The sequence below is a fragment of the Rhinoderma darwinii genome, chromosome 3 (genome assembly GCF_050947455.1).
Source record: "Rhinoderma darwinii isolate aRhiDar2 chromosome 3, aRhiDar2.hap1, whole genome shotgun sequence".
In the NCBI taxonomy this organism is placed as follows: Eukaryota; Metazoa; Chordata; class Amphibia; order Anura; family Rhinodermatidae; genus Rhinoderma; species Rhinoderma darwinii.
The window spans coordinates 352,049,770-352,073,664 of record NC_134689.1 but is presented as its reverse complement, the minus strand read 5'-3'; the positions used below and the strand labels follow the sequence as shown (position 1 = coordinate 352,073,664).

Below are 23,895 nucleotides of genomic sequence, written 5' to 3'. Positions count from 1 at the left end.
GAGTCCTAATTACTCACCAAAAAACGCTCCGAAAGCGCACACAAAACATGTAAAAAAAATGTGACGAATACGCCTATAGTTTAAAAGTGCTTTACAAAAATGCTAGCGTTTTTTACACATTTACATGTCAGGTTTATATTTAGCGCTTTGTGAACAAGGCCTTAAGGGTCTTTTACACCGGCCGACAATAGGCCGGTGCAGCGAGCGCCGAACGAGACATCGTTGATCGGCGCTCGCTTGCTCCGGTCACATGGAGCTATGGATGAGGACGAGCGGTCGTTACTCCGATCGCTCTTCCCCATACATTATCATCGTGTTGGCAGCAAGTCTCCCAGTTTACACAGGGAGAGGTGCTGCCGACAACGACAATATTTTACTTTTTTAAAACGATACGATCATCTGCTGATCGCTGCCCTGTTTATATGAATGCTCGTCTGCACGATAATAGGCCAGTGTAAAATCCCCTTTACTCGATCTGCAGCAAAACGCCCTTTCAAAGTCATGGATTTCAGACCTTTATCAAAGTCGGCTAGCAAAAACAAAAATTCTAAATATAAAAAATCTGCACCTGACACAAGTTAACTTCTAGAACAGCCTGTGTCTGAAACCAGACTCTGAATCCTATAACCGTGTTTGAACGAGATTCACAGTTGCAGGGTGTCTGGCAGCCTGGAGGGTAAAACTCATCTTATCAGAGAATCTGTAACACGAACATTTACCAATGCACTTGAGTGAAACAGGTCTTAAGGGGGTTTTACAGTGGGACGATTATCGTGCAGACACGCGTTCATAGAAAGTGCGTTGCCGATAATTGCCCTTTGTAAACAGGGCAGCGATCAGATGAACGAGAAAACGATCGGGTAAAACAGGGCAGCTCGATCATCTGCTGATTGTATAGTTTTAAAAACTTAAAATGTTATCATTGTCGGCAGCACATCTCCCTGTGTAAACAGAGAGATGAGCTGCCGACATGATAATGTATGGGGACGATCGATCGGAGTAACGACAGCTCGTCCCCATCCACAGCCCCGTGTGACTGGAGCAAACGAACGCCGATCAACGACTTTGGTCACCAGGAGGCTGGCGGTGAGCTGGGAAGTGGATCTGTGGAGCCGCAATAAAACTGCTGGTAGTCCGACACAGAAGGCTGAAGTCCCCTAGGGGTGCTGTACCTGAGCTTGAAGATTGTGTTTGCTGCTGGAAGAGAAACAGTGAGTGGTAAGCGAGAAAACCTGCTGGGTCAATGTAGGATGTGTGGAGTCAGTCCACGGGAGGATGTAGAACCAGCACTTTTTGGGATGTGGTTATTGAGGCCCGTATAAAAAAAAATACTAATAAAAAAAGTGTCCTGTAAAAAGCGGACTGAGGATTGTATGTGTGTTCTGTAGAAAGTGGACTGAGACCTGTGCAAGTGTGGACTAGCGGAACATAGTGGAATAAAGTAAAGCCACAGAAATGCGTAAAGCCAAGAGGTAGTGGGTAATCCTAAAGAGTTACTGGTTTCAGGTTATGTTCAACAGGTAAGATATCAAAATGCTGTTGTACTATTCCTATTGTTTTATCATTGCAAGCAAAGTGAGCGAGCCTAGAAGAGAAGGTCCCCTTCTGTAATAAGGATTCGAAATGGACGGCATATACCATATCGTGGTCTGGGACCATACTCTGTAACACACTTGTGCTGTGGGGTGTGTCGTGTACGCAGCACGTTCACACCCATTGGTGGTTGGGCTATTCCATGGAAAGTAATGGTTAACAACTACAAGGACCCATGGAGTCGCAGGGCACATCAAAATTAAGTGATTAGTGCAATGTCACAGAATTTGTAAAAGTGGGGCAGGTTGTGGTAGGCAGGAGCCAAAAGTAGGACGGGCATGAGCCGATAATCACGAAGAGCATAACCCAACCATGGCAAAGTAGTGTATTTTATTACTGTTTGCTTTCGCTACCTAAAGAAAACCTTTTCAAGAAGAGTACCACACTGTTTATTATCAGATAAAGGTTCTTGGTCAACTAATCCGCTCATCTGCGGTGATGAATTTATTTATACTTCTATTTAATAGAACCACAGATTACAGGCCCGAATGCAAAATCTGTAAAGGCCCTCACCTATGACACGCCATTTATCATACTGGCCTTCTCATAGGGATATAAAAGATCTTTAAGCCCCTTCAGGCTCCGGGTGCAACCTCAACCTCTGCAACCCCTTTGCTTACTTATGCCTCTCAGCAACTTGAAATGGCTGAAAACAGAGAAAAACATTACATTAGGCTGCAAAGAAAATTGAAATAAGATAGCCTGTAGGTTTATACGGTTTTTGTTATATGGGCAGGGTGACAATTGTTATATGTAACCGCTTGCCAACAAGATGTCCAAAAACTCTGAATAAACTTGAATAGCAACAGTACCACCTACAGACATCAAGGAGGAACTGCACTGGTTATTTCATGATGGGTAACCCAACTATGCTATTATTTATTTAGGTTACTTATATAGCGCCAATATATTGCGCAGCGCGGTACAGAGGTCCTCACGATCTAAATTCCCTATTGGTAGGTTTTCAGTGTGTGAGAGGAAACCATAGTACCCGGAGGAAACCCATCCAAACACTGGGAGAACATACAAACTCGATTCAGATTTTGTCCTTGGTTGGATTTGAACCCAGACCCCAACGCTGCAAGGGAATAGCGCTAAGCACCACCACAACTGAGCTGCCCTATAACCCAATGCAAAGCCAGTAGTGTAGGGTCGTATTGTGAATTTTTATACAATTTCTTGAACCCCAAATACTTTCGAAAATTAAAACAGACAGACAATAGGATAGGTAAATGCATATACATGTCCAAATGTTTATTGTTTCACAGAATCCAAATGTTTTTACAAGCACTGTACGCATCTTTGGTCCTTTGTAAACTTCTTTTACATTAATAGGAGAACAGCATCTTTCCATCTAATGGAAACTTTTACATTTCTTTCCAGTTAAAACAGAAAAAAAAAAAAAGAAGAAGACCATACATATTTAAACATTAAAGTACCAACATCTTAATTTGAATACGAAATAGATAAAAGGAAAAAAAAAAGTAAATAAAAAAGGGACGGGAGAGAATATAAAAAAATAAAAATCAAATGTCACATTGTCTTTCCTATAAATCTTCATCTCTAGTAGTGCATGTGTAGGTCTCAAAAAGCCTTCATATCATAGCTTAGGGAGTCTGTTTATTGTGAGTGGAAAGGTGCATAGAAGAGTATTTAGGGGGTTATTCTGGATTGGAAAATAAAGTCTACCTTTTTTTTTTAACCTGTCTTGTCCATGGGCTGCGTATCGTATCGCAGCTCAGTCCCATAGGAATGAGCTATAATACCAGACAAAGCCCATAGACAAAAGTGCTGCAGTTTCAGGCAAAAAGGGCATCTTTTTTCTATTCCTGGATAGCATATTTAATGCATTTTGTAAAAGCATAGCAATAACCTATGGGAGAAAAAATGGCGTTCTTTATTAGAATTAGCCTTTGCAAGATGCTGCCCAGTATTGGCACTCATTGGGTGCCCGACAGTGCCTTGACAGATGGCTTTAGAATAGGAGACCCTATTATATAACAGGCTGGCAGAATTTTCACAGTAACTTGATTCTAGATTTCTGTGGTGGCTCAAGCACAATCCTTAATAGGTAAACTAAAGGTGTAAAAAGGTAGTTCTTTTTTAAAATAGTAACCATGAAGGTCGAGATAAAATGGCAATTATTATAAGTGAAACTTTTTAAAAGAGGAGGACCAGACACACGTGGAGAAAATGGACATAGAGTCATACATTAATATGTGCTACTTTTTCTAAAACTTAAATGGAAATCTAATACCTGCAAGAGTATAGAAAAACCATTTTTATCCAGGTGTGTAGCTATAGGGGGTGCAGAGGTAGCAGTCGAACCCAGGCCCTGGAGCCTGAGGGAACCCAGAAGTCCCTTAGCCGCATAAGACACCAGTATTATAAATGATACATGGTAGATGTTCTAGAATTTGCATTGGGGCCCAGCAGCTTCAATTACACCTCTGTCTTTATCCTATGTCACCAGCTGGGTTGCCAAGCAGTAAATATGGCAGGAATAGGATTGTCTGAACCAAAACAGAATGTACAGACCCGGCCTCCTGGAAAATCAGGACTCAATGTGTCCAGGGGGAAGGTGAGCTTCTATATATTACTGTAATATGGTGACTTGTTCCAGTATTCTGTAGGATTTACAAACTTAAATCATAAACTTATTGGAAGAAAAAAAAATAAAAAATATATATATAGCTCCTGGTGCACGAGTTGTGTCCCAACTTCATTCCGTACAGGACCTGGTGCCAAGTGTCTGAAATAATCACTTGTGCTTACGTCAGATTCTTTTAGTGATACTGCATCTTACACGGGATTGCTTTAATTTATTCTCAGGTATTAAGAAAAGAATAAGGAGACAAGCAGAACGTAGCCTGGCTGTGTGCAAGGAGCGGAAACAACCTCTTGGCACAGATTTCTAAAAGAAGACAGGCCATGTCTATATTGGGCTGGCCGGAGAGTAAACAGACAGAGTTATAAAGTGCTGGACTTGGCATGATGGGAGTCATTCCAAATCACTAGACCTCTGTCAAAGTTACTGCAACAGAAAGGAATGGCTACTCTACAAGGTCATGTGATCACAACAGAAACTACGGTTGTACAATATTCTGCCCTTCATCATTCACAAGGTAAAAGCAAAAAAAAAACTGCAATTGGATCTAAACAAAAGAAAACAGACATAAATACAAAAGTTTAAAAAAAAAAAAAAATAGAAATAGCGTCTTCTGGTGCTACTACTTCGGCTTATTCCACGGTCACTGACTTGGCCAAGTTTCTAGGACAATCCACCTAAGGGAAAAGAGAAAGGATTGTAGTCAGCCAATAAAAGGTACTCTATTCATTACATATAGATTTTCCAGCATACTTTGCCAAATGTGTACACGCCAAGAGAAGTTCTAATAAAAAAAGGCATATTTTTATGCGGCTGATATAGGACCTTGGGAGTGGAGGAAGGGGGCAGGATATAGGGGGGTCCATGTTTATGTTAATTTTAGCCCCTTACATTTGGCAGTATTTATTTCTCTGTGGACACCTTAAAGCTTAGCAAGCGTGGTAGAAAGAGATGAAAAGACCACCATGTCACATAATGGGGGTGTAAGCCAGCAACAGAAGGGAGCCCCAACTTGGATACACCATATGGGGCCCACTCTCTTCTATGTAGGACTACTGTACTAACAGTAAATAAGTAGGGGAAAAAGAAAAAAGGTAACTCACATCATATCCTCTGAGCACAGCAAGATGGAAGGCTAGGAGCTGCAAAGGGATCACACTCAGGATTCCTTGAAGACAATCCACTGTGTGAGGCACCTTTATTGTACGTTTGATTGAGTTAATGGTTTCTGTATCCGCCTTGTCACAGATTACTACTGGCCGACCCTGGAAGGGAGAATGGGACAAGTATGTAAAAAGCTTACAAGCTATAGGCAGGTGACTCGCGCTCTGACAGTTTTTGCTTCTGGACCTACCTGTCTTGCTACCACTTGCTGCAGTGCATTTTGGCACTTGGTGTATGCGTGATCTCTCATGATGATCATTATAACTGGCATAAGTTTGTCTACAAGAGCCAGTGGACCATGCTTCAGTTCTCCAGCCAAGATCCCTTCTGAATGCATATATGTGATTTCCTTAATTTTCTGCAGAAAAAAAATAATAATAATTATATTTATACTAAAAGTGGAATGCTTTTTAGGCAACGGTTAAAAAATGAGAGGCTCCATCTACAGCAGGGATGATCACAAACCACAGCTCACAACTACCGAACGTTCTTTCAAGAAACATATACACATATATTTTCCTCAAACGTGCCGCTTATGTTCATACTAAAGGGAGAGTTTAACCACATTTCTTCAGCTATAGTTTTTGTTGGGGTCAAATTAACCTCTAGCTCAGTAATATTGGGAAATCTCCATTAACATAATGTTAACTATGACATGACATTGACAAGTGAAATGAACCCCCACTTAGAGAGACTCCACTTACCAGGGCTCCTTCCATACAGGTTGCATAGTGATATCCACGACCCATAATGAGGACAGATTTCTGCTGGTACAGCTCGGCCGCCAGCTTCTGAATCTCATCATCAAGGCTCAGAACTTCTTTAATGTTATCTGTCAAAAAGGAAGGAAAGGATAAAGTTAAATCCAGGAAAGACACAAAACCATTCTAGTTGTATCACCTTGCTCATCCCTATAGAACACTTACAGATCAGATTTTGTTTTTAAAGATCTTAAACGGTTGTTTGGTTAAGAAAACCTATTTTCAAATATCCATAAGGGAATTTTGAGTTAACAGGGGACCCTATTCTATTATCTACAAAGAGCATCTCTTGCTCTGAAGGACCCCATTGATTGTAATGGGAATTGTGTAATGCTAAATTTCCCCTGTGGGGGCGCTGTTGGGGAATAAAACACTTGTTGCCGGGATCCCCCACAGGTTAGAATTAAATCGCTGGAGGTCCCTGAAGCAGAACACCCATTGCTTATCATAAGTGTAAAAGAGATGGTCTAAGCCGACAAGCTCTTTAAGTCTTTGTCCATATTCTATCCCTGAGGTTGTCTCTTCACACTAATCAAGATAAACTCTGTAGGTTTTGTCGTTCTCTGGTTTGTTCATGTGTTATATGACCAAGTTCAAGAAGAGATACTGAAGGAGCAATGTAACATCCAATGCATGTGAGACACTTACCTGGCAATAACTTCAGACCGCGCAGAATCTCCTTACGTCTCTCCTGCATAGATATGCGGTCATCACAAACCATCAGTGCGAACATGACAAGTGCCACAAACTGACTAGTATATGCCTGTAAAGAGAGATCACTGACATTACAACACATACCCCTGTGTTGTATGGACCATTTTACAATATATAGGCTTATACATACAGACATTGTTTAATGCCACAACAGCAAAGGTATATACAATATAGATTAACGATCAGTCCTGTAAAATGTTTAAAACCGAAATATATGTATTATACACACACACACACACACATAAAGCCATAATGTAATCTTTCACATATATCGCATGTGACAAATATAAGCACAGCTCAGCTAACTCCATTATCTCCAGGTCAATGCTTACCTTTGTGCTGGCCACACCAATCTCAGGTCCTGCATTAATGTGAACCCCACAATCTGTCTCTCGTGAAATGGAACTGCCAACAGTGTTTGTAATTCCTATTGTCAGGGCACCCCGTTCTTTACAATAACGCAGGGCAAGTAAGGTGTCTGCTGTCTCTCCTGTAGAAACAATGTATTGTTAATACCAATGGCCAAATCTAAGGACTCCTTTAATGAAAACTTTTTTTTTATTTATTTATCTATCGGCTCCTGGGAAAGCCAAACAATGTGGCTCCCACAGTAGTCGTCACCCAACTTCCCCAGATGTCTGAATAGGATTCACAACTGGATATGTACAAGGTAAGAATAACCAATATCAGTGATCTACTTACCGGATTGGCTAATGAAGAAGCAAATATCATCTCTGAAGACAGGGGTGTTCCTGTCCAAAAAGTCACTAGCCAGCTCCACCATAACTGGCAGCTCTGTCAGCTCCTCTAAAATCTGGCGGGTCTGTGAGAAGAGGACAAACTCCGTCAGCAAAAGACTATGATCAAAGAGCTCTTAAACGAATCTTAATAGTCTGGACTCATGCTAAATGCTGCCGCCTCTAAAAGAAAAAGTGGCCATACACCATAGACAGCCATCGGCTGAACGCTTACTCAGACAACAGCTATTCCTCCCGACTACCCAATACAAATGTTGAGCATTCTTGTGATCTCAATGAGAGAGGGGAATCAGCCGCTATGAGGATTGGCTTATCTCCTACGGGAACAGAGAAGCGAGCATAGTGAAATTCAATATGCCCGATCCCCCCCCCCCCCCCATATCTGGCATCAGGGGAGAGTAGGGACACCCCCATACACATTAGATGGTCGACCGTTCCAGACTAAATTGCCGTGTTTGATCGACGTCCATCTAAAGAGTATTGGCATCTTTACCCAGTTACTGAAGGCTTATCAATAATAACTAGTGTAAAGACAAAACACATTGTTGCCCATAGCAACCAATCCCCTTTAAGATCACGTTCTCCTTGAATAAAGAAAAACACTATACTGTAGGAGTTCAAGACACAAAAAAAATAAAACTTAAAAAACACAAACACTATAAAGACACTGGAGGCTGCAAACAAAATATAAAAAAAATAAAAAAACTTGAATTTAAAGAATTAGCGCAGGGTGGAAACTGACCGCAAAAACTGAATATTTTTATAAACCAAAACACGATTAACCCTTTTCTCTGCATATTAATCAGACATAAAGACCTTCCATATTGCCACCAGTATCCCAAATGTAATAATATTTACTATCAGAATGCTGAAATTGTATGTAATAATATTGCATGGACTTATCAAAACAGAAAAAAAAAATTGCCTTATTGTCGTAGCAACCAATCACAGAGAAGCCTTCATTTTTTTTTATTTTTTTTTAACTCAAGCTGGTAGCTATGGGCAACAAGGCTAGTGTTTCGTTAGACCGTTTTGATAGAGGACCAGCGTTGATATGTATCCTCATTAAGAGGACTGCAGCATTTTTCAGTTCACTGAAGGACAATTTATACCAATTCCTGTCCTGTCCTGACCAATGGAACAAATTTCCATCCTTCTGAATAGATTGTTAACACTTGTCGTTTATGGTCAGATACTTAATAAATTAGTATATATAGATCTTTGGCGAAATTTGGAACTACAGCAGAAAGACAGCCAAACTGCCCAGTAAACCTTACTACACACTAGGCACTACACACTAGGCACAGCTATACAGTACATAGCTCGCTTCACTGTCAACACTATGAGAGGCATGTGTTCTAGGGTGCCATATGGAACATGGCTATTATGGTAAAGGGATACCCAAGCACGTAAACACCGGAAGATTGTATGGCAACTCTACTGGAGGGTAACAGTCCCTCTGATATGGCCTGTGCCCTCAAATGTTGTTCATCCAACTATAGAGTATGGAGCTGGGGGGTTGCCTGAATACACCGTTAACACAAAAGCTTACTGAATAACATTGAATAAAATCTATTAGTTGCTATGCAAACTATACAGAACATACAAGTGCTGGATATGTGGAGTACTAAACCCATTAACTGCATGGTATATTATATGACCAGACACTGTACAAGTTATCCTTCAAGCAGTGGGTGACTTGTGGAACAGTTTTATAGACCTGTGCTATACAAACTGATCAAAAGGACAGGGCACAAAAATGCAAAGATTGTGCCTAGGCTTTCCTTCACTTGCACTTCATCCAAATACCCTGACAGTGGTTTGTGGTCTTTTCACCTGACCCCACTAGCCCCCTCTCCTACCTACATCCTTGTCAAGATGATTTCCAATTCATTAATTAACATTTCTACAATGACTTGCCTTTTAAGATTGTTGACAATAATAAAATAAAAGTAGTTGTTTAGCGGATGAAACATAATGACCCATAATACTCACAGCCACTGCAGCATGGTAACTAGTCCCACAAGCAATGAGGATTAGTCGCCGGCATCTCTGAATTTCTTTAAGGTGATCCTTCAAACCTCCTAAAGTCACTGTAGAAACAAGAATAATATTGCACATGGGTTTTAGACAGGATACTTAACAGTGCGTTCCGTATCTATATGTAACAGACAGTGAGGAGCACATTAAAATCCCTCACATAATTGAAGAAGTCACCAAGATTAGGATAATGGCTTAGAAACCGTATTTTCTCTTTTATATAGTGCTTTGACGATCAGTTACAAACACATATGGGGCCTATGTAAACCCTGATCTCCGAAAACAATCACCTGTTAAGTCATCAAAGTTCACTCGTCCCCTCATGGTGTTGACTACAGACTCCGGCTGCTCAAAGATTTCTTTCTGCATGAAGGAGCTGAAGTTGCCTGCCAATAATAGAGAGAATGTAAACCAGAGGTAGTCATGATCTTACGAGAGTGGAAAACAGCAGAAGGACTTTTATCTTACAAGCCACAACTACATTCATTCATCCGTCCTGCAACTCACCTGCAAAGTCACGAATAGCTCCTCCTGACCTATAAACTAACACCTGGATGTCCTCCCACACTAAGTAGTCTCTCCTATTCTCTGTATGTCTTATAGCCTTTGACATCACACCCCATTATGCTGCACCTCATTCTTGAATCTTCCTACCTCGCCCAATCAGACCCTCCCCAGCATATTTCAAGAGTGCCCTTTAAGACACTCCCCTTTTGAGGTGACTCTCTTCGCAATTCTTCTATGACCATCTTACTTATACTAGTTCTATACAATTCTAGAGAATGATGTAACCAGTATTCACTCTGGTATTGTTAACCTTTAGGTGTAAGTGCTCAATAGCCGGAAGCAAACAGTGTCAATATAAACATTTGGACCATAAAAAAACGCACATTCTGAACTATATGAGTTTCATGTGTTCCAAAGAAAAGTCTTCAAAGGGCGCCTCTATTGCAAATGCAGACAGTCAAGCCATCGGTAGGAGAACCGCACAGCACAGCCTGCCTGACACTTACCCTTCATGATTTGTTGCAGCTCCATCTGAAGGGTCTGAATGGCACGTGCTGGGTGATCTCCTGCACTTCTCTTGATGCGGTGGATAGATAGACGTCCATCCACAACAGCAGCCACATCATCATCTTCCAGGTAGATCACTCGGTTAGTGTGTTCAATGACAGCACTGCAAAACAAAGCATTGTGTGGGTTTATTTCACTCAAAACAATGCCCTTACCCAACATTATCAAAGATGCCAGCAGGGTAATTTTTAACATCGAACCATATAATGCAGGGATCCACAAAGATAAATCTATATCGGATGAGATCCAAATATCAGGTGCAGTTAGGATGATATTACACGTGACCATAGTGGTCCTATGGATGACGGCATTGGTCGATACAAATGCATGGCAAATGTGACAAAATGCAGCTTCCTAAGGCTGGGTCCACACGAGCATGTTACGTCCGTAATGGACGTATTTCGGCCGCAAGTCCCGGACCGAACACACTGCAGGGAGCCGGGCTCCTAGCATCATAGTTATGGGCGATGCTAGGAGTCCCTTACAAGCATCCTTTAAGGGATGTAACATGCTCGTGTGAACCCAGCCTAATTGTGGGGTGCACAGACTACACAGTGTATAAGCAGCCAAAATAAGTAACGTGATGGCATCCTATATGATACCACTGACAGACTGAGCGAGCCCCTTCTGTTACCCTTGTCTAACCTGGCATCTGAGGCAAAGTAATATTCCACAGCTTTCTCCTCCACGGGGAACAGGCAGGTTGTGCTGTCCACTCTGGCCAGGGGGCAGTTTCCTTTCTTTTCTAAGCCTGCAAAAGTCAAAAGTTTTTTTTTATGTTAGTGTCTGTAGATGAAGGTTGGAATAGAAGGGCAAAAAGAATCCTTAGTCTGAAATTTCAGCCCAACTGGAGAAAATGCAGCTTGTAGCAGAAAAAAAGAAGAGAGTGTTACTGAAAGCATTCCAGCATTCAAGTTATGCTGTGGTAAAGGCTTCTACCCGAGACTGGTACATAGGGTATAGTGCTGGCAGCCTGGTACTAGTAGAGCTGTAGATTAAGCTGCCATTTCTATAAAAGGGCCAATGGCATTAAATGCGTGAAGAATTACAATGAACCGATATTTATATTAACACAACTACAGGAATGAACGTTTATATTCGCTAGTAGTTCCCATTGGCTCTCAGGTTAGGTATCCATTATACCATTTTGTCAACGCAAATTTTTTTTTTAAAAAACTATATATAATTTGGTTGGGCAGCATCCCGTACATGGATACAAGCCCCTCGGAGGGTCAGCAGAATTTTTTTTTTTTTTTTTTTTAACTATACCCACAATGTACCAGCTGGATGCCAAGCGGTTTAAGCATAACTGCCAAGCCAATTCCACATCATAAGAAATGGCGGGGTTATAAAAGCTTGTAGTTCATAGCATGTGATTAGTTCCCCATAAATAGGTCTTTCATTAATTTGGCAAATGCAAAAATACCCTGAAATGTAAGAAAAAAGAAGAAAACATAACCTGATTTTACATGCCCGAGACGGATAGAAAAGGTAAGGATCATTATTTATTTTTTTGTTCTGGTACGGTTTCCTCGAATGTGAGGGCAGAGTCTTTACTATGATGTCCCTCCTGTACTAGAAAGCCCAGCAGTGTGCCACCAACTATATTCTTTGTCTAGAAACCATGAGTCAATGACACCACTTCAGATCTTTACTTTCTTTCTGATGAAGCGCATCAAGAGGAAGTCACTTTTCTGTAAGCAGCGGAGAGAAAAAAAAACTGGGATCTATAGGGGCAATTATTGCAAATGACAGAGTTTTTGACTCAATGTGTGTGGAAAGAGCACCACCTAGTGTACAAAAAGGGAATTGCCCAAAGCAGAAGTAAAATTTTACTCTGCTCAAGGCATCAAATATCTATCCTCTGGTATTTTAAAGTATTGTATCTGCAATCAAATAGATAAGAAATAAGCAGAGTAAAGATATTATGATGAATCTTTTAAAACGTAAGGTTTATTCAAATTCTTCAATCGGGGAGGCCAGCAGGCCTATATTGTATATAGTGATATATTATTTATGACTGGATGGCACACAGATTGACCTGCTTGGAGAACAGTACCAGAAACCAATAATATGAATATAGTCTCTTTCTAAGAGTAGGTATATAATGTAATACGAGGCTGGACGGGCACCTTCATCGATTACAATGGCTGTTCCTTCTAGAGGATAATCGATGCTTTGCGACACTGAAAATGACAATGAGAAATGCGACAGCACGAATCAGACAAAACATCAAAGACACCGGCAAACCATGCATTGCAGTACTCTGAAATGCATATGTCACATACACCGGCCAAGGTCACCTGGGTATGCACAGCCAACTAAACACACGACAGGAGCAGACTGACAGACGGTAATATGCGTTACAATGATAATTATAACCGGACTGCAGTATATAGGGTTTCAATTAAGAACAATAAATAAGTAATGCGGATAATTACCATTTATTCATTCCCCTCCCCCAATCACACCAAGCCAAGCACACTTCAATCATCTCCTACTTTATAAAAGAAACATAGGAAGCAATATCTAGACATGTTAAGCCGGGGGCAGGACTGCTTGTTAAATCAAAAAGGAAGAAGTATTGCTTTGAGGACACTTCTGGAGGCAGACATTTTTACAATGGTGCCTATAAAGGAAGTTCATATCCCAGGTTATTAGTGCCAAGGCTGCACAGTTCCTGTACTGAAGTAAATAGTGCCAAGGCTGGAAGTACCCGCATAGGCTGGCACAGCAATGTATAATTACCTGAGCGGTACAGGATTGGGATGTGATCAGTGGACAGCTTGTGTTCGCTCCGTATACCCATCAAAAGTGGGCTACCCCTCCTATAAAGGCAATGACAGGATTAGCATTAAAATTATATCTGCATGACAAATAGACCTATTATACAATTATACTTTATTAAAAAAAACACAAGGTTACCTGGTGCCAATAGCCTGGCCGGGATAATGAACACTCTTAAATACCAGAGCAAAGGCACCTTCCTGTTGATAAAGCAGGAGCAACATGGTTATACAACGGAAATACTTGGTTTCGCCCTTTATCAAATTATTAAAAACTCTATTCACTCTATTCAGCAGATATGAGCTTCATTACAGGTGTCATTCAGCTTTCGCAGAGTCCTAAATGGCAAATCTCCCTATGCCCTAATTTGCAAGCGGTACAAATCATTTCAGAGATTAGGTTGTTTTTCTTTAAAAAAAAAAAAGAAAGAAAAAGCTGAATGACGACCCCTGTAGTAGTTGCAACGTTGGCCCTAATGACTGCCACCCAGCTTTCCCTGAACAGATGATAATAAAACCAGCCATAAACATGGACCAGCTGCAGCCACAGGATCTGGTAGGGGCTTATCTTCATTGGGAAAAATCGACAATGCCCAATCCCTTTTTCAATTGTCAGCGGTCAGTTGGATGGCCCCATTACACGATAGGTAGTTGGCCGATCCTGCTGAAAATTGCAGCATTTTCCGAACTTTTCTCTCATGTATGGCCAGCTTTACAAACTGCTATATACAGCCATTAACAACTCAACAGAAAAGGGCAAATAATGGTTAACATTTACCGCAAAAGCAATATGTTTCCAGAATTTAGTGAATAGGGGTGGAGGGTTATGCTCACCAGCTGCTGGATGACTCGCTCTACAAGGGTGGCAAAGCTGATGCCATCATTTTCCCGATTGTCATACATATACTTTGCAAGTTTGGCAATTGTTTCTGTGTCAGTTTCGGACTCAAACTCGTAGCCCTTGCTCTCCTGCAAAACAATTTAAAAAAAAAAAAAAAAAAAAAAAAAAAATTATAATTTTAGATATAGTACATGCCGATACAATGTATGCATCAATGAAAAGATTAGCAGAGATTCCACTTTATTATACTGAAGAAAGAGTAAATCCTTTATAAGGGGGCTGTGCAATTAATCTAAATAAAACCTAAATTGATTCACATATCAGCAATTCTGATTGGATAGCATACAATTACTGACGTTTCCGATTGCCAATGGCAGTGTGCACACGTAACGTCATCGATGCTCCTCCTCCAGAAGTGGGAACAAATGTGTGGCTGCCTGGAGTGGGAGCGATTAGAAGTTACTTACACCGCCCTCTACCCTAGGTATAAAACGCCAGACAGTCACGGGCCTGCCCAGGGGCACCCGCATAATTACCGCCACTGATGGCCTGTATAGAAAACATTACATACCCTGCTCACATGTGTCTGCTATGTATACATGTATAATATGTAAGGAATTTAACTCTCCACAGCTTCACAGGCTGCCATCAAACAGCCGATGTTTGCAGACAATGTATGCTGTTCTGTAAACAGAATAGACTCAGGGGCCAGCAACGGGGGATGCTTATTTTGAAGACTGCATTTGCGTGTAAACGTTCAATCTTCATAACACTAAACTTGTGGAATAGCTATTTAAGCACTTCACTGATATCAGTTTTCCAAAAGTGACCCTTAAGATCATATAGGAGGTTTTTACTCAGACCAACTCTATAGGGGAAATTTATCACAAAAGGAAAAGTGAAGTAAGTTGCCCATTGCAACTGCAGTTTCACTTTTCCAGAGGACCTCTGTAAAATGAAGGGTGGTCTCTAATTGGTTTCTATGGGCAACGACTCTACTTTTTCCTATTGATAAACCTCTCTATAGAAATCTCATTAAATAAGGTCAAACATTAAATTAAAGTGGAACGCCAGGCGTGTAAATGTTAATATGGACTTTCAATGGTATAAGGGATGCTTGGAGCCAGCTGGTCCTTAAACAGACCCACTCACCAAAAACTTCTTCAGGTCCTTATAGTTTGTGATGATGCCATTGTGAATAACGATGAACTCTAGAAAGAAGGGGGAGAATCATGACGTCATTTCCTGCCGCTAGAGAAAACACTCCATGATGAATGATCTGAACGAGCAGAAATCTGGAGGCCACATGTGAGGTACATACAAATCAGTATATTTATGTTAATGTAAACCGTTACCGCTCATTTCATGTACCAGAGGAAAATCCTGATGTTACACACAGAACACTTCTTCACATCTGTTAACCCCTACCGAGAGGCATGTCATGTAATTGATGCCAGGAAACACGGGAGAGGGAAAGTAGCATGACTGGAAACAATAAATCCCTAAACATTATTACCTCAGACCTGGTGTAAACTACACACGTGACAGACATCTATATAGTATACATCAACTATGCATGGGTCATAATACATTACATATCATTTATAGTAGTAAAATGAACAGTCCCGACCAATGAGTTTCTCTGTTGCATTGTTCAGAAAATGTATGGGACAATAGGACAAAAGTTTAGATCTACCTCTGAACATCAGTTAAATAATTAATCTGCATACAAAATGGAGTAAACTTTGTAAAAACGTTGCTTTAAATGTGTCGCGAATAAAAAACTTTTTTAGCAAGTTATCTTTATTATATTTTGCTAGTGTATATTCTTGAGCTGACCCAGAATTACAGTCTGTATTATAGTTTATAGCGGCATTCACAATCCTGCAGACCTCAGAGCTGAAATCACCCAACATTTCTGGCTTGATCAATGTCTGCACAGAGTTTGCATTGGAAGTGTAGTTTTATATCGGGCACTAAAACAGTGATGTGATATAAAGGAAAATGAATCCTCCAACTACATTATAGGAGCTAAGCTGCTATGGGTGTGTCTGTCAACAAGCTTGCTGACAGTTTTCAATAGCAACCAGCAGAATTATCATTGATGTTGAAATAATAAATAATACTACAATAGCATTTTAACAACGTTTGGCCAAAAATATCCCAAAACTATATATTTGCAGGAATAGGAAACAATTTTCACCATGTCTATTACTTTAAAACTTGTATCAGATGTATTTTCCTAATAAGCTCGTCAATTATGACAAATACCTGAACATGTTACATAGCAGAGTGGAATCTTACCATCTGTACCCAGCTTAACAAATCATTAATAAAGAACTTTATATATCGCAAATTTGTATGACCATTAAAAAATGCATAAATTACATACCATTGCTTTTGTCAGAGCGTTGTGGGTGACTGTTTGTAGGGCTGGGTTCTCCATGAGTGGCCCAACGGGTGTGTGCAATTCCCAAGTGAATCTCAAATTCGATATCTAAATCCAGGTCTTCCTGCCCTGTAGAAAAATAGAAAAATAATTGAAACGAGAGAATAAAATCAGTAAGCTGGCAAATTTCAGCGACATGACTATACAGTACAAGTACCATGTTGTGGCTTGGCTTATACCCACTCGTCAAGGATAGCCTTAAATTAAGGCTCCACCCATAGAGCCACTATAAAGACACTCCCTATAATAATTATTGGGAGATCTTAGTGTAGCCAAGATGTTATAAGATTGGTACTATTACTAAAGCCAGAATTTCCAATAAGATTACATGGGATGGCTATTTAGGCAATTCCATTGTCTTATTCTTTATAGAGGTTAAGCCCCCCCTAATACAGTTTTTTATTTCTCCCCATGTTAGTGAACAGGGAATGTTTTTAATTTAACACACCGAAAGGATTTGCCATTTTCATCTCCCTTGAGTCGGGGGGGTTAGAACGGAGAACAGAAGACAGGAAAGGGGGGTTAAGTATAGGTTACCCTTAGTGTGGGGGGGGATTCGTTCATGTGTTAACATTTTCTAACAGAAAATTCCTCTCCCAGCACAGGGGGGTAATGTTACATTATGGCTAAAGAAAAAGAGGGAGGAGAAGTAGTCCTTGTAAAATACCCACATCCAAGGCTCGTAATTACTTCCAATTCAGAAACATTAATCTGCAGTTATAGCAAATCGCTCACATGGCAAATTATTTTACACTGCCGTTTGCTAGGTACAGCCGATTTAGGGAAAGCTGGGTGACCACCAAAGGCTCACCATGGCATCTCCCACAAGGACCATCACCCAGCTTTCCTAAACACCTTATTAATGCAGGGATACAAATATGCCGAGAGGATACAGAACCTTTACTGCTGTAATAGCCGCCATCTTGTCACTCAGCTTTCCCAGGGACAGAAATGGCCGACTAGTATTTATGTTTGTTTGACGTAGGAGGAAAAGTCAAGGATTTATTGGTTCTTCGTTTTTTTCTGGGAAAATGCTCTATAAAAAGGAATTAAGCTAGAGCAAAGCTGGATTATCATGTGGAAACAGAAACAGATTTAAAAGACAAAATGATGGGATGGTGACGTTGTGTTATTTACCCTGTCTAGGTTCAATTTCCTGGGATTCTCCATAGATTTGGACTTACTTAAATGCTTTATTCCATTATGAAATCCTCTGGCAGGCCCTAAGCTTTAGTGTGGGGGGCTGGAGCAGCAGGGGTGCTAGGGAAAGCAACGTGGATAAATGACATTTTCCTCAAACTGTTTTTATTGGAAAACAAATATCTGGCACAGGCCTCGGGCCCAGCAAACGTGTTAGGTTTCACGTCATTAAGAGACAACACAACCCTCGCCATCTTACGTCCATTAAGGAGGCTCCACGTATGCAGACTACAGTGCATCCGACCCAGGCTTGTAACCCTTTAACCCCTTCCCGCTCCTTGACGTACTATTACGTCATGGCAGCTCTATCGTTCGCGCTCCATGCCGTAATAGTACGTCTTGCAGTTAGAACAGCGGTGCGCGCGCCCGGCGCGTTCATGCGCTGTGATAGCTGCTGTTTCTGACAGCAGGCTATCACGGCATAATGGGACGGGACCATTTACTATGGTCCCGCCTCGCCGATCGCCGCTATTGGCTAGTCAGTGAGTAACTAGCCAATAGCAGCGATCGGTCTCATTCAGCACAGCAGTGCTCGAGCCCGGCGTTCCTGAGCTGTGATAGCTGCTGTTTCTGACAGCATGCTATCACAGCATAATGGGCCGGGACCATTTACTATGGTCCCGCCTCGCCGATCGCCGCTATTGGCTAGTCAGTGAGTAACTAGCCAATAGCAGCGATCATTCTCGTCACTTCCTCTCTCTGACCTCACATCCTGCTGCAACCGCCCTGAACGCCCTGTTGGAGTTAGCGAGGCGTTGAGATCGGTTGTGAGCAGAGAGTCAGAGAGAAAAGAAGTGAAAAAAAGTGAAAAAAAGTTTCTAAAACAACGTTTTTTTTGCTTCCCACCACCCCATCCACTACCCACTCCTGTTCCCTTCCTCTTTGAGTTCTACCCACGTTTTTTGGTCAGTGATCTCCTATCACTGACCACTTTTCAGTCTTCAGGACCACATTTCTTGGTCCCTGGGGATTTTTTTTTCATTTTTTTCTATATAAAACATAAAACAAAAAAAAAAATATAAAAAGAAAAAAAAGAAACAAAAAAAAATAGTTAGTTTAGCCAATTTTGAAAATTTAACTGGTTAGTTTAGTATTAGGGTTAGTTAGTGTCAGGGAACCGTCAAAAAGCGTAGTTAGGTATAGTGTCAGGGAATTTAGCGTCAGGAATCGGTCACCGTAGATAGGCTTAGCGTTAGGGATCCATCACCGTAGTTAGGTTTAGCGTCAGGGAAGCTCGGAATAATTAGATAGGTTTAGTGTCAGGCACCCGTCACCGTAGTTAGGTTTAGTGTCAGGGAAGCTTGAAATAATCTAGATAGGTTTAGTGTCAGGGAATCGTCGCCGTAGTTAGGTTTAGCGTTAGGGAAGTCCACATAAAATTTAGTTAGGTTTAGTGTTAGGAACCCTCGCCCTAGTTAGCTTTAGTGTCAGGGAAGTCCACTTGCTCTCTAAAAACAAAACACACATTTGTGCTAGTTGTGCTATCCTATTGCTCCCAGTTAGGGATTTATTTTTTTGCAGTATATAAATTTTGTCTTCGCACAACAAGCATGTCCCAACGGACATTTACTGCTGAAGAGGCGTATGCATTTCTGGCCTCCGACACAGACTCGTCGGATGGCGATACACTATTTTATTTGTCTACCTCCTCATCCAGCGATGAAGAGGAGGGACCCCCTAGGAGACGCCCCAGGACCACCACCATAGTAGAAATCCCTGAGAGAAGTGACCCCACAACAAGTGATACCCCTGAGCGAAGTGACCCCATTTGGACGCCCACACCAGACCATTATGAACCCCAAATCCCTGAGTACACGGGCAGCCCAGGCATCAAATTTAACACGGCAGGGTTCAGTGAGATGGACTTTTTCAAGTTCTTCTTCACTGATAACTTTATAGAGCTAATGGTCACCCAGACTAATTTATATGCCCAACAGTATATCACCAAGAACCCCAACTCATTTTATGCCCAATCCCAGAGGTGGACTCCTGTAAACGCAGCAGAGTTGGGCAAGTTCTGGGGACTGCTCTTGAACATGGGGCTTCTAAAAAAGCCATCCATTAGGACCTACTGGAGCACGGACATCCTATACCACACCCCGATGTACCGTATGGCCATGTCCAGGATGCGTTATGAGGCAATACTTCGCTTCCTACATTATGCCGATAATGAGCAGTGCCCACCCCGAGATGACCCCAGTTTTGACCGTTTATATAAACTGAGACCCCTATTAGACCATTTCAGTGCCCGGTTTGCCCAAGCATACACCCCCGAGAAGTGTATTTCCATTGATGAGTCCCTGGTACATTTTAAAGGGAGGCTTCAATTCCGCCAATACCTGCCAAGTAAGAGGGCAAGGTATGGCGTGAAGTTGTATAAGCTGTGCGAGAGTGCATCAGGGTATACATATAAATTCAGGATATATGAAGGGAAGGACAGCAGTATTCAGCCCCCAGAATGCCCCCCCTTACTGGGAATTAACGCAAAAATTGTGTGGGATTTGGTGCACCCACTGCTGGACCAGGGTTACCACCTCTACCTGGATAATTTTTATACCAGCGTCCCGCTCTTCAAGTGCCTCGCTTCCAGAAGGACTGCGGCATGCGGCACTGCTAGAAAAAATCTTAGAGGCCTCCCTAAAACACTGCTTGGGCAAACACTCAGAAGGGGTGAGAGCAGGGCACATTCTAGTAGCAACATATTGTGTGTCAAGTACAAGGACAAGAGAGATGTCCTTGTATTGACAACAATACATGGCCACACCAGTACCCATGTACCTGTACGAGGTACCAGTACAGAGACCCCCAAACCAGATTGCATCCTGGACTACAATAGGTACATGGGAGGGGTGGACTTGTCAGATCAAGTCCTGAAGCCCTACAGCGCTACGCGGAAATCGAGGGTGTGGTATAAGAAGCTGGCCGTGCACATCATACAGATGGCATTGTACAATGCGTACGTGCTACGTCGATGTGCAGGCCAGAGGGGAACTTTCCTGGAATTTCAAGAGGTGGTTATAAAGAACCTAATTTTTGGCGACCAGGAAGGAGGGGCACCCAGTACTTCTGGAAGCGAGGCCACACGCATCGTACCAGGGCAACACTTTCCAGGAGAAGTTCCCCAAACTGGCAAGAAGGGAAAAAGTCAAAAGAGGTGCAAAGTGTGCTATAAGAGGGGGATAAGGAAGGACACAACATACCAATGCGACACGTGTCCCGAAAAACCAGGGCTCTGTATGAAAGATTGTTTTAAAATGTACCATACATCCCTTGATTTTTAATTTACCCTGATGCACTCCGCACAGCTTATCCCCCTCATCTTTCCCTTTTGAGCCCTGCCATGTGCCCAAGCAGCAAATAACAGCCACATGTAGGGTATTGCCGTACCCGGGAGAACCCACATTACAATTTATGGGGTGTATGTCTCCGGTGGCACATGCTGGGCACAATATATCGGACACTGAAATGGCATATATGTATAGGAAATTGCAAATCTCACTTTGCACCATCTACTGCGCATTACCTTTTACACAATAACTGTTGGGTCAAAATGCTCACTACACTCTAGATGAATGTCTTAAGGGGTGTAGTTTTTAAAATGGGTTCACTTCTCGGGGGTTTCAACTGTACTGGTACCTCAGGGGTTCTGCCTACATGACTTAGCACCAGAAAAGCTCCAGTAGGCTAAATGGTGGTCCTTCCCTTCTGAGCCCTGTCGTGTGCCCAGGCAGCTAATAACAGCCACATGTAGGGTATTGCCGTACCCGGGAGAACCCACATTACAATTTATGGGGTGTATGTCTCCAGTGGCACATGCTGGGCACAATATATCAGACACTGAAATGGCATATATGCATAGGAAATTGCAAATCTCACTTTGCACCATCTGCTGCGCATTACCTTTTACACAATAACTGTGGGGTCAAAATGCTCACTACACCACTAGATGAATGTCTTAAGGGGTGTAGTTTTTAAAATGGGGTCACTTCTCGGGGGTTTCAACTGTACTGGTACCTCAGGGGTTCTGCCTACATGACTTAGCACCAGAAAAGCTCCAGTAGGCTAAATGGTGGTCCTTCCCTTCTGAGCCCTGTCGTGTGCCCAGGCAGCTAATAACAGCCACATGTAGGGTATTGCCGTACCCGGGAGAACCCACATTACAATTTATGGGGTGTATGTCTCCAGTGGCACATGCTGGGCACAATATATCAGACACTGAAATGGCATATATGCATAGGAAATTGCAAATCTCACTTTGCACCATCTGCTGCGCATTACCTTTTACACAATAACTGTGGGGTCAAAATGCTCACTACACCACTAGATGAATGTCTTAAGGGGTGTAGTTTTTAAAATGGGGTCACTTCTCGGGGGTTTCAACTGTACTGGTACCTCAGGGGTTCTGCCTACATGACTTAGCACCAGAAAAGCTCCAGTAGGCTAAATGGTGGTCCTTCCCTTCTGAGCCCTGTCGTGTGCCCAGGCAGCTAATAACAGCCACATGTAGGGTATTGCCGTACCCGGGAGAACCCACATTACAATTTATGGGGTGTATGTCTCCAGTGGCACATGCTGGGCACAATATATCAGACACTGAAATGGCATATATGCATAGGAAATTGCAAATCTCACTTTGCACCATCTGCTGCGCATTACCTTTTACACAATAACTGTGGGGTCAAAATGCTCACTACACCACTAGATGAATGTCTTAAGGGGTGTAGTTTTTAAAATGGGGTCACTTCTCGGGGGTTTCAACTGTACTGGTACCTCAGGGGTTCTGCCTACATGACTTAGCACCAGAAAAGCTCCAGTAGGCTAAATGGTGGTCCTTCCCTTCTGAGCCCTGTCGTGTGCCCAGTCAGCTAATAACAGCCACATGTAGGGTATTGCCGTACCCGGGAGAACCCACATTACAATTTATGGGGTGTATGTCTCCAGTGGCACATGCTGGGCACAATATATCAGACACTGAAATGGCATATATGCATAGGAAATTGCAAATCTCACTTTGCACCATCTGCTGCGCATTACCTTTTACACAATAACTGTGGGGTCAAAATGCTCACTACACCACTAGATGAATGTCTTAAGGGGTGTAGTTTTTAAAATGGGGTCACTTCTCGGGGGTTTCAACTGTACTGGTACCTCAGGGGTTCTGCCTACATGACTTAGCACCAGAAAAGCTCCAGTAGGCTAAATGGTGGTCCTTCCCTTCTGAGCCCTGTCGTGTGCCCAGTCAGCTAATAACAGCCACATGTAGGGTATTGCCGTACCCGGGAGAACCCACATTACAATTTATGGGGTGTATGTCTCCAGTGGCACATGCTGGGCACAATATATCAGACACTGAAATGGCATATATGCATAGGAAATTGCAAATCTCACTTTGCACCATCTGCTGCGCATTACCTTTTACACAATAACTGTGGGGTCAAAATGCTCACTACACCACTAGATGAATGTCTTAAGGGGTGTAGTTTTTAAAATGGGGTCACTTCTCGGGGGTTTTAACTGTACTGGTACCTCAGGGGCTTCTGCCTACATGACTTAGCACAAGAAAAGCTCCAGTAGGCCAAATGGTGGTCCTTTCCTTCTGAGTCCTGCCATGGGCCCAAACATCAGTTTATCACCACAAATGGGGTATTGCCGCACTCAGGACAAATTGGGCAACAAAATGGGGTGTTTTATTCCTTGTGAAAATAAGAAATTTTGAACAAAAATTACATCTTAATGGAAAAAAAGATCATTTTTTTAATTCACAGCCCAATTCAAATAGGTGCTGTGAAAAAACGGTGTGGTCAAAATGATAACAACAACCATAAATGAATTCCTTGAGGGGTCTAGTTTCCAAAATGGGGTCACTTCTGGTGGGTTTCCATTGCTTTCATACCTCTGGGGCTCTGC

At 42.1% G+C, this 23,895-nt stretch overlaps 1 protein-coding gene and 1 long non-coding RNA gene across 3 annotated transcripts in view; one reads left to right on the top strand and one right to left on the bottom strand.

The window, feature by feature from the left end:
* LOC142749928 (uncharacterized) overlaps positions 1-5,000 on the top strand; it is a 72,067-nt gene extending 67,067 nt beyond the window's left edge. The window contains exons 2-3 of the long non-coding RNA XR_012882509.1: positions 4,067-4,174; positions 4,426-5,000. This is a non-coding gene — a long non-coding RNA (uncharacterized LOC142749928). The remainder of the gene's footprint in view (positions 1-4,066; positions 4,175-4,425) is intronic.
* GFPT1 (glutamine--fructose-6-phosphate transaminase 1) overlaps positions 2,819-23,895 on the bottom strand; it is a 41,048-nt gene continuing 19,971 nt past the window's right edge. Inside the window, exons 4-20 of one of the 2 annotated variants that reach the window (XM_075858533.1) lie at positions 16,732-16,857; positions 15,492-15,550; positions 14,333-14,467; positions 13,638-13,699; positions 13,461-13,540; positions 12,845-12,898; positions 11,358-11,463; positions 10,652-10,815; positions 9,929-10,024; positions 9,594-9,691; positions 7,543-7,663; positions 7,173-7,330; positions 6,775-6,889; positions 6,070-6,197; positions 5,556-5,723; positions 5,305-5,466; positions 2,819-4,878 (exon numbers count right to left, since the gene is read on the bottom strand). In XM_075858533.1, coding sequence (XP_075714648.1) covers positions 4,834-4,878; positions 5,305-5,466; positions 5,556-5,723; positions 6,070-6,197; positions 6,775-6,889; positions 7,173-7,330; positions 7,543-7,663; positions 9,594-9,691; positions 9,929-10,024; positions 10,652-10,815; positions 11,358-11,463; positions 12,845-12,898; positions 13,461-13,540; positions 13,638-13,699; positions 14,333-14,467; positions 15,492-15,550; positions 16,732-16,857 — 1,877 coding nt within the window. In that variant the 3' untranslated portion in view covers positions 2,819-4,833. The remainder of the gene's footprint in view (positions 4,879-5,304; positions 5,467-5,555; positions 5,724-6,069; positions 6,198-6,774; positions 6,890-7,172; positions 7,331-7,542; positions 7,664-9,593; positions 9,692-9,928; positions 10,025-10,651; positions 10,816-11,357; positions 11,464-12,844; positions 12,899-13,460; positions 13,541-13,637; positions 13,700-14,332; positions 14,468-15,491; positions 15,551-16,731; positions 16,858-23,895) is intronic. The other variant, XM_075858535.1, reaches the window with a different exon arrangement.